Source organism: Drosophila novamexicana, unplaced genomic scaffold (assembly GCF_003285875.2).
Source record: "Drosophila novamexicana strain 15010-1031.04,08,12 unplaced genomic scaffold, DnovRS2.1 tig00000960-arrow-arrow-pilon, whole genome shotgun sequence".
Lineage (NCBI taxonomy): Eukaryota > Metazoa > Arthropoda > Insecta > Diptera > Drosophilidae > Drosophila > Drosophila novamexicana.
The window spans coordinates 1,046,260-1,057,451 of NW_020824833.1; the positions used below are offsets into that span (position 1 = coordinate 1,046,260).

The 11,192-nt window shown below is 41.1% G+C and overlaps 1 protein-coding gene across 6 annotated transcripts in view; it reads left to right on the plus strand.

The window, feature by feature from the left end:
- The window catches only part of LOC115765407 (phospholipid-transporting ATPase ID), a 53,457-nt gene extending 42,566 nt beyond the window's left edge, over positions 1–10,891 (plus strand). For 2 of the 6 annotated variants that reach the window (XM_030708949.1, XM_030708946.1), the window contains 13 exons: positions 688–1,203; positions 2,639–2,929; positions 3,000–3,173; positions 3,792–4,068; positions 4,135–4,287; positions 4,349–4,535; positions 5,863–6,015; positions 6,596–6,747; positions 6,812–7,035; positions 7,744–8,073; positions 8,137–8,385; positions 8,457–8,573; positions 8,639–10,891. In XM_030708949.1, coding sequence (XP_030564809.1) covers positions 688–1,203; positions 2,639–2,929; positions 3,000–3,173; positions 3,792–4,068; positions 4,135–4,287; positions 4,349–4,535; positions 5,863–6,015; positions 6,596–6,747; positions 6,812–7,035; positions 7,744–8,073; positions 8,137–8,385; positions 8,457–8,573; positions 8,639–8,989 — 3,174 coding nt within the window. In that variant the 3' untranslated portion in view covers positions 8,990–10,891. The remainder of the gene's footprint in view (positions 1–687; positions 1,204–2,638; positions 2,930–2,999; positions 3,174–3,791; positions 4,069–4,134; positions 4,288–4,348; positions 4,536–5,862; positions 6,016–6,595; positions 6,748–6,811; positions 7,036–7,743; positions 8,074–8,136; positions 8,386–8,456; positions 8,574–8,638) is intronic. The other 4 variants (XM_030708951.1, XM_030708947.1, XM_030708950.1 and 1 more) reach the window with 2 other exon arrangements.
- Positions 10,892–11,192: the final 301 nt, after the last annotated feature.

Below are 11,192 nucleotides of genomic sequence, written 5' to 3' on the forward strand. Positions count from 1 at the left end.
ATTAAAAAAAAAAAATGTTTTTAAACAGAACTGACTACCATGACTATCGGACCAACTAATTTTAGATTCATATATTCATATTCATGCGGATATTCCAACTTAAAATTCTCCTTTTTTGTAACACATTCAAGCAGTTCAAGTTGTCCGGACTGGATTACTGATTTTTATAGTTTCGGTAGGCATGATATGATTTTTCAGTTTTGTAGATATATCGATAAACATAGTTTTTTTTTGGGAAAATTCTTTTAATTACAAATAAGGCTAATATTTTTGTTAGAATAGAATGATAATAGAGTCGTATGAAAAAAAAACCCTCTAGGGGATAAGATTAATTTGTCCAATTGTTCATCTTTGCTCAGCCCGAAGCCTATTTCATTGCTTAGGGACAAACATTTTATTAGTTAATTTTTTGTTAATTTTAGCAAAGCAATTATATATGTAAGCAATTGCTTGAAATCAAACATAATCTTAGCCATTTTTGTTAAGAACGTACAAAATTAAGAAAAGCACTTGCCAAAAACTGCTGCATTGGCGATGGCAGCAGCAACTGCAACTGCAACTGCAACAGCACCAGAAAACAAATTGCAATGGGAACAACCCAAGTGCCGTATCCCATTATACTACATATTGTATGTCTTTGTTTAATTGTGCGCCCAGCAAACAACTCACATTACTCGTTATTAGCAGCAAACACTTTTCCAAACTAGCAACAGCAGCAACTGCAACAGCAACAGCAACAGCAACTGCAGCAGCGGCGGCGGCGGCGGCGGCAACAAACGCAGCGGCAGCTCATCGACGGCAGCTGTCCCGCCCACAATACTGGTGCACAAGGCGGAGGTGCATGAGAAGAAGAGCGCAGTGCTGGTAACCACCGACGGTGGCACCCAATTGGCCCACAGTCCGGAGCAGCTTCACGGCTGCATTGCCAGCGAACGATTGTCGCCGACGGTGAGCACAGTGGATAATCCGTTGGCCCGGAAGCAGGTGCGCTACCTGTCGCCTAGCAGAAGTGTCAGCAACGAGGATGATGTGGATGATCCTGGCGGGCGCACCTGCACGCGCTCTGCCAGTGGCAGTGGCAGTGCCAGTGCCAGTGCCAGTGGCAGCAGCGGATTGGGCGCTTGTTTTACGCGCAGCGGCCAGCGCATGCGCCGTCAGCTGTCCGGCGGGCTGTCGACGAGCAGCGGCAGCAGCAGTGACAAAGTAATAATCTTGCATGACAATCAAACAGAACACGAGCACCAACAACCAGAACAACACCAGCAATATCAACAGCAACAACACCAACAACAACATCACGAACAACCGCAACAAACTAACCGCAAGCTGGTCACATTCAAGTCAAAGCCATCTTCTTCTACTTCTTCTTCTACTTGTTCACCCACCACCACACGCGACAGCGGTTGCTGTGCTCCATTTCGACAGCACCATCAACACCACTGCAGCAGCAGCAGAAGCAGCAGCAGCAGCAAAGACAGAAGCAGCAGCACCACCACCGCTACCACCACCGCACATCACCGTTATTTAAGCACCCACCGCTTTGCCACAAATTGGAGTTCGTCCCACCAAAAAGTGCACGTATGCATGTTCTGCTCATGTTCTCGCAACCCGAATATCGTACAGAGTTTGGTTATATATGAACAATATTTTTGATGTGTTCGCTTTCAGTGTGTCCCCAATTAGCCTCGCCCAGTGTGTCTCTCTCTCTGTGTGTGTGTGTGTGTGTGTGTGTGTGTGTGTGTGTGTGTGTGTGTGTGTGTGTGATTTAATACACTCTGGCCAGCTAGATCCAAGTTTATTGATTGCTTTTTGGGCTATTAGTTGGTATACTTATTTGCTTTGCTGGCTTAATCATATTTTAAAAAGAACCTAATGCCAATACATGCCACACACGCATATACATATATTCAAATGCATTCACATAAGCTTTAGATGGCGTGTTCAACGTATAAACCTAGGCTAAGTAGTAAAATAAAAAAAAGGCTAATTCTTATAATAGAATTTATTGTATACCTGTTTACCGATTGATCGATTCGTAATTAGCATTAACGATAACGCTACCCATAGCTCGAATATCTTTAGATTTTCTTATCCCTGTTTACCGTATTATAATATCGTATTGCCAATTGTGCTTGTCGCATGTCGTGATTCAAATTTCGTTTAGGGCATTTTTAGATCGTAATTAAAATGCCATATAGCCGTGTCTCGTGTAACTATAACGCATACCGTAAATTGAATATTATATGTGCTATTATCGTATTTATTTAAAGCCGTGTGTTTAGTGTGTGGTGCTAATAGTTCTAATAGTGTATTTTCTGAATACCGTACAACAAGTTGTCAGATATGCCATAGCTTTCGTATATCGTAGATAAGCCAATATCGTATTGCGAGTTGAGTACACCATAATTAAGAAATATCGTATTTACACCTTGTAATAACTAACCACACATTATGATAACATATCGTAAACTCTTATCGTATCCAAATTTGGTGCCTGCCTCTGCTTTATACTAGCATACATATACAAATATTAACAGCTTAAAGTACAAAACTAAAAAAAGCGATTTAACTAAAATATAACCCAAGCCCATGCAATCTCTAATCCAGTCTTATAATCCCATTTGATGAACTCTTTCAGGCACTCGCACCGGTAGACTTCTCGGCCAATCCGCACCACGAGAGCGACTTTCGCTGGTACGATCGCACATTATTGGATGCGGTTCGCTCCGATGAGCCGCACGCACATAACTTTTTCCGACTGCTCGCCCTCTGCCATACGGTCATGGCGGAGACCGTCGACGGCCGGCTCGAGTACCAGGCGCAGAGTCCAGACGAAGCTGCGCTCGTATCAGCGGCTCGCAACTTTGGCTTTGTGTTTCGCACACGCACACCAAACAGTATTACCATCGAAGTGATGGGTCGCCTGGAGGTGAGCTTTGGGCTATTACTACGTCAAATACTTAGTATAGATATTATGCAAGTCCTTTGATTATTTTCAGGAATACGAGCTGCTGCACATACTCGACTTTAACAATGTGCGCAAACGCATGTCCGTCATCCTGCGGCGCGGCAACTCCGTGGTTCTCTACTGCAAGGGGGCAGATAACGTGATATACGATCGTTTGCACGGCGGACAGGAGGATCTAAAGGCACGTACACAGGATCACCTAAATGTAAGTGCCACATAACGTAAATTTAAAATCGTTATATTTCACAATTATTTCTTACCTCTTTCAAAATCATTTATACCTATCCCCAATAATGAATATAACCAACAACAAATTATATATATATATAAATATATAATAGTCCGTTAAGTTAGTTTGTTTGACCAAAGCACAGCCCAAGATAAAAAATCTGAAATCCTGTATAGCTTAGGTGTCTGAGCGAAGCAAACAAATAGTCGCTGGTTCAACTCCAGCATTATTTTACATTTTTTTGTCGTTTACTAAATATTTAATGTTTCACAAAAAAAAAATCAACAATAATAATTACGCTTGACTCGTGGGTGGTATAATGTTTAAGGACCTCCCGTTGTGAGGAAGCGAAGTATCATAGCAGTGAACATGACAGCTTTGATGTTTCAAATAATTTGCAATGGATTGCTACATTTTAAATTGGGTGGGAGACGGAAGTATGACGGAAGGCCTCAACGAATCGCGAAAAATGCTAGCATACAATATGACATTATTAAATTTGCCGTACGCAAATACTTTTCCAATTAAGAATTCACAAACTGTTAAGGCCAGACACATTTAAACAGACATGTTAAGATATTTTCAACATTATAGAAATTCGCTGGCGAGGGTTTGCGTACTCTGGTGCTAGCGGAGCGTCGCCTGACGGAACAGTACTACAGCGACTGGCGCTTGCGACAGCAGGAGGCGGCTCTGTCCATGGATTCGCGCGAACAGAAGCTGAACGCGATGTACGAGGAGGTCGAGAGTGATATGCAGCTGCTGGGGGTGACAGCCATCGAGGATAAGCTGCAGGACGGGGTGCCCAAGTCGATAGCGAATCTGCAGAGCGCAGGCATCAAGATCTGGGTTCTCACAGGCGACAAGCAAGGTAATCATCTACTGACATCTTATCATTGCAGAAAATACAACCAATGTTTCGATTTGTTTTTGGTAGAAACGGCCATCAACATTGGCTACTCTTGCCAGCTGCTGACGGATGAGCTTGTGGATGTCTTCATTGTGGATGGCAGCTCTGTGGAGGAGGTGGAGAAGCAGTTGCGTCAGTTCAAGGAGTCCATCAAGATATTCGATCGCTTTCGGCCGGGCGGTAAATACTTTCTATAACATTAATTCGAATCGAGCAACGGATCAAATTGGCTTTCTTGCAGGCTCCGAGGCGCTTAATCATTATAACAGCGACAGCAGTATGGATCCCATGGGCGTTGCGATGACGCAGACATCCGCATTTATGCAGGATCCAAACGGTTCGACCATACCACAGCCGCCGCCAGCCATATCAGTGGTTACCTTTAGGTGGGATGCGAAAATTAAGGATAATAAGGGCGGACCGGACAGGTAGAGGGCACTCCAAAAGAGAATTTCCAAAATCTACCCAAGCAAAAAAAAATATAATTAAACGAAATAATTAAGATTCTAGACGCAGTGAAGCTAAAACAGATACGACACCAAAGCGCAGCTAGAAAGTCACCCTGTATTTTCTGCTAACTCTATCAATCTGTGTATCTCTCTATATTTATCTCTTTCTCTCTTTTCGGTTTGTTAACCATGTTTGTTTGTAATCTACAATTATTTTTTTGTCTTTTCTGTTTTTGACTTACCAACTTACCTGTTCCATGATCTCTATTAGATCTCTCTTCTTAGCAGATCAATTGACTCACTCCTCAAAGCATTATATATAGTATTAGCTAAATTTCTTTTTTCCTTTATTCAGATATAATTTCTATATGTGTGTGTTTAGAAGTGGCATATTGCTTTATTAGTTGATCGTAGGAAACAAAAAAAGAAACAAAACAATATTAGATCAAAACAATTATAACTTAATGAATCTTTTAGTAATCCCAAGGATGTTACCCTCTATTGGTACTTGTTCCGCCCGTCAAGTAATACAAAAAAAAACACAATTTTTAAAACTAAAACTTAATACAAATTGTTTTTCGTTATCTTCATGGATATAATCAATTAATGTGCATTGTTTAAGTTTCGTCAGTTTTGTCATCACAGTCATTATAATTTGTTGTACAAGAAAATACGAAATCAAAACCTAAACTTGAGTACAAAACAAATTCAACGCTTAAGCCAAAGAAAAACGTACATTTCTCATGTAAAAATTCTTAGTTGTTCTTGCTATTGTTGTTGTTGTGGCCTATCATAGCTTGTTTAATTTAATTTTATTTCATTCGTAGCAGTATCTATGTAGTACATCGTACACCCGTAGTTCATCGTAGTACCGTACACCCTGTGTATTCATGTTCATTCAGAGTAATGCTTGTGTTTAGGGACCTCCCACATACTCTCTCTCTCTCTCTCTCTCTCTGAAGATCGTACGGGAGAGCTGTATCCTCTTTCCCTCTCTCTCTCCCTCTCTCTCTCTGGCTAACATAACCCAAGAATATATGTCGCTTTTTTGTCTAAGTCTCTTTCTGTAACTGCTTTTCGCTCTCACTGTTGACTGTTTTATCTCATAGCCATCAGTTTAAAATGTCATTCGATATTCATACAATACAATAATAAAGATTTTGTGTTTCTCATACACACACATACACACACACACACACACACACACACACACACCCTACACACAATATAATCAACTAACCGATAATCGATTGGAAACATTTCAATAATGCATACCGTCTCTCTCACAACCCACATGCCGATACAGTGCCGAGTGCACAGATCTCTTTGGCGATGCCGAGAAAAGCGAGGACGGAAGACGTACTGCTCCCTCCGTTGTAGTGGATGAGTCAACAGGCTTTGCCTTGGTTGTCAATGGCCACTCACTGGTTCATTGTCTGTCACCGGAGCTGGAGACCAAGTGAGTAAATAGCACCTGATATTTTTAAGTTGGGGCAAGTGACCTTTAAGGAACAATTTAATTCTTAGCCCTACTCTTCTTTTTTTTCAAATAATTTCTTGTTGTATTAGTTAGAGGTATTTACTTGCACACAGGCCGGCCTCTTCTCTTAGAATCCAGCAGGCTCCACTTCTTGCAATGCCTACTCTATTTTCACGTCCATAGAGCTACACAGCCCCTTCCATAGGGCGCCAGGCATAGCTGCCGCAAGCTGTGCCTCACTCCGAAATGAAGAGTTGAAGACGGAGAACAGCTAACAGCACCTGTGTCTGCAAGTCCTGAGCGTCTTAAATGGTGGAGCCCTTTACTTGGGCTGATATTCTCCGAAGTCCTGAACATTTTGCTTTCAATGGAGCACGCCCTTTTATTTTTTAAATCCATATTGAATACCAATCGGCTGCTTCTTCTATCCCGAGCGATTTTGCGATTTCCCAAGAGTTCCTAAGAGTGAGACCAGGTCTATTAAAAAGATCATATTGCACTATCAAGAACCTTGCCTTTTCAATTAGTCATTCTCGCACCCTCTCTTTGCCTTCTCTAGGTTCTTGGACATTGCCTCACAGTGCAAGGCGGTGATATGTTGCCGTGTGACGCCACTGCAAAAGGCGCTGGTCGTCGAACTAATCAAGCGTGCCAAAAATGCCGTCACACTGGCCATTGGGGATGGCGCCAACGATGTCTCCATGATCAAGGGTGAGTCCTACACACTCCAAACGAAAGACCACAATTGTTTCATCTTTGTCATTTTGCCCAACAGCTGCGCACATTGGCGTGGGCATATCGGGCCAGGAGGGCCTCCAAGCGGTGCTATCCAGCGACTACGCGATTGCCCAGTTCTGCTATCTGGAGCGTCTGTTGCTGGTGCACGGACGCTGGTCCTATTATCGCATGTGCAAGTTTCTGCGCTACTTTTTTTACAAGAACTTTGCATTTACGCTGTGCCACTGCTGGTATTCCCTCTTCTGTGGCTTCAGTGCACAGGTAAGAACAGTTTGAACCGAGTAAGCACCTGGCCATCGGGTGTAACCGACTCTGTTCCCATCTTACGACATTCGAGAAGAGTCTTCTTGATAATCGAGTTGTTTACTCTGAGACTAACTAAACTAAAGTTGTGACTGAGACTGCAGGGAATATCTATTTATCAAATTGTGCAAGCGAAATAGGAATTTTTAATTAAGTCTAAGACTTTTTGTTCGCAAACAGCCGGACAACTCGACGGACTCTGTTTTACTTTGTACAGAGTATTTCAATGTCTCGCTGGAAAGACGGTCGACAATATCACATATCATTATAGCAATTTAAATGAATGAAAATGAGAATAAGAACATAAAAATAGAAGAAAGAATGCGTATTGCTGAACACTTCAGGCAATGCACATTGTGCTCTCACTCATTTTGGATAAAAATAAATCAAGAGACTGTCTTTCTTTTGGTAGATAGTCTAACGCGGTAGCCGAGGGCAGTTAATCCTTGACTCACTTGGTAAACTGATCCATCTTTCGTTCTCCCCTGAGCCCAAGTTCAATCCGGAGGTATTGATAAAAGTTGAAATGCGTTTGGGTCCTTGCTTAGAGAGACAAAAGGTAGAGCTGAACGTCGAACGACGAAGACGCCTTCTACTTCTCCTTCTCCTTCTCTCTGCAGCGGTAGCATACACTTATCAATTAATCGAATATTCTCGCATCTCTAGACCGTGTTCGATCCCATGTTCATATCGGTATACAATCTGTTCTACACATCACTGCCGGTGCTGGCACTGGGCGTCTTTGAGCAGGACGTTTCGGATAAGCATAGCTTGGAGTATCCGCGTCTTTATGCGCCGGGTCTGAAGAGTGAACTCTTCAACATACGCGAGTTCATCTACAGCGTTCTGCATGGCGCCTTCACCTCGCTCATCCTGTTCCTTATACCGTATGGCGTCTACAAGGATGGCGTCTCGCACAATGGCTACATATTGAGCGACCACATGACTCTGGGCGCTGTCGTGGCCACCATACTGATCGTGGACAACACAGCCCAGGTAAGTAGCCAGGACGAGAGTGCGGACTTGATACATTTTTTGTAATTTGGCGTTAACTTGCAGATTGCGCTCTACACCTCCTATTGGACCATAGTCAATCACATAACCATCTGGGGCAGCCTCATTTGGTACTTTGTGCTGGACTATTTCTACAACTATGTAATTGGCGGACCCTACGTGGGATCCCTGACCCAGGCCATGAAGGATTTAACCTTTTGGGTGACCATGCTAATAACTGTCGTCATGCTGATGGCGCCAGTGCTGGCCTATAAGTTCTATCTGCTGGATGTGCATCCCAGCTTGTCCGACAAGGTGACCAACTGCTGCAATGCGTTTCTTATCGGATTCTGCTTTAAACGGTATATTTTCCCATGTCTTCACAGATTCGTCAAAGGTCGCTAAAGAAAGTTCACTCGCGCGTCTCGAGCGATGTGCGGCGTACTCCGTCGTCGCGCCGTGGACGCCGCTCTGTGCGTTCAGGCTACGCCTTTGCCCATCAGGTGAGTGCAGCTGGAACCTTAACATATTATGTGACTCACGCTCATGTTGTATATTTACTACACAGGAGGGCTTTGGCCGGCTGATCACGTCGGGCAAGATTATGCACAAGATGCCACAGGACTTTGCCTTTCCGCTGGGCTTGGGCACCAAGAAGACGCAGGCGCTGCACAATAACCTGGGCGATGGCGTAACTCACAAGCAGACGCCCTCAACTGGCCACAACCACAACAACATCAGCAGCAAAAACAATAACAACACCAATCTGCGACACAATCACAACAATCAAATACATTCATCAATGGCGGATATTAGGCGCGATGGGCAAAGCAGCAGTGATATGAATCAAGGGAGCGCCAGCACGGACGAGCTCAGCCCGCGTGCGCCCTGTCAGGATCTGGATACAATTAATCTCTAGTATCACAACAACAATAACAAAACAAAAAAAAACACCAAAAATAATCGAGACTTCAACGATTTTAAACGGAGGCAAACAAAAAACAAAAACTAAACAAACAAAATCAACAAATTTATAAGCTTTAGTAACTATATAGTTTACAAATGAGTGTGCGTGTGTGTATGTATGTCTGTCTCTCTGTCTGTCTGTCTGTTCGTTTTATACTTGAAACATACTTTTATTATTTAAATTGATTTCTCTTTGTAAGCACTTTATTTATTCAAACCACCAAAAACTTACCCAAAATCGTTCCAATACCTCATATCTCCCGAATCTGAGCCGATCAGTCAAGCTAAGCGCTATCTAGGTGATTTCTCTTTAATGATATATTATTGTGATTGTGATTTATTATATAAGTTTTTCCTTACCCTTTTTTTTTGTAATAGCTTTTTAAAGAATCTGTATTCTCAAATTCATTGAAAGTATTTTGTATGTTTTATTAGTTTTCAACTTAAGCTCAGTTCCAAATAGCATTAAATGCTTAAAACAAGCACATTTTCCTTTTATTTATTATTTTTTTAGTTTATTGAATTAGTTGGCTAGTTGTTAAAGTTTAGCTACAGTCTCAAATATACCAAAAAAAAATATATGAATCAAGTATGTATTTAGGTATTGCATCCATTTCCATTAGCATGCAGTTCTGTTCCAAAATACGACAAAATAATTAACAGATTAGTGTGAATATAAGAATGTTATAAAGTAATTGCTACTCACTGATTTGATGGGACTTTCTATCCCACTTTATAGAACAAATTTTATTTTATGTTGGCCTGCATTTAGATGAATGAATGAATGGCCCTAGAAGTAGCTCTCTCTCTCTCTCTCTCTTCACACCTTCTGGCACACTTCCATTCGTTCTTACTTTCGACGAGTGATTGATTTAAGTATGTATGTAAATGGGGGCTTGTGCGAGTGTGCGTGAGTGTTTATCTTAGGATAACAACTAAACAGAACCATTGAGAAACTGAAAGTGTACTTATATAATTGTTAAATGTTGTGCTGTGTCTTAAAGTAGAGAAAAAACTTCAATTAAAATTAAAACTAATCTTTAACCAAACCAGGCCAATTCAACTTACCAATTAGGGTACTTGCGGTACTTTCGAAACAAACTGTAATTTCTAGTTAAGTATGATATATACATATATACGCATAGGTATATTGTTAGATGGTAATCATGTTATGTCCAAACACACACACACACACACTCACACACACGCACATATAGACAGTCATACACAAAGATACACTTCTGTGTTCCTAACTACTTGAATATAAAATATGTAACTACAGTTCGATCTAGATCTACGTACTAATATTTTTAGCAGTGCAGTCCCTAGTTATAAGCATTATTGTTATTAGTAACCTCTGTAATTGCAGTGTGTGTGAGAGTGTGTGAGTGTGTGCGTGTGTGTGTGTACCTTAACTGCTTTTGCATACAAAACAACAAACATACATTTTTTCATCGAACGCGATGGATTTGGGTACGGTATTCGAATTATGTATGGCATAGAATATTAGTAAGTACCAAGCGGGCTGTGGGTTAGCAACGGGGACGAATACAAAATGGGAAGCGATTATAAACAACACAACCAAGTGTACATTATTTTTTATGCGAAGTATACGGATCAAGGAATTAAATGTGAAGAACTTGGTTAAGTCATATCGTTCCCTTTTGTAGGCGCTGACAACATTTGGAGCATATTTTTGCATGTTATTGAATTATTATTATTATTATTATTCTTATACAATGTATGAATGAAAATAAGGCAAATGTATGTGTACTTTTTTTTTAATCTACAAATTTAGACGATTACGAAGTTATGCTAAGCCAATTTTAAATGATTATTAAATGCGAAATATTTAAAAAAAAAAAATAAATATATATATACATAAATATATGTATACAAACTATTTTTGCATTTGAAATTAATGTTAACGTAAATTATTATAGTTGTACGATCTGGAAACTTTTCTCAGCGAGCCACTATTTACAAAGCAGAACCTATCTAAAGATACATCTAAATAATAAATATCTTTAGATGTCTGTTTCACATTGCCCGATAGATAACTTCACGTCTCGCCTAGGGCTCTGCTGATACTTTTTCGCTTTGCTGATTCACATATAAAAAACCCGGCGAATCACCAATGGTCAAGCTCTACGCAA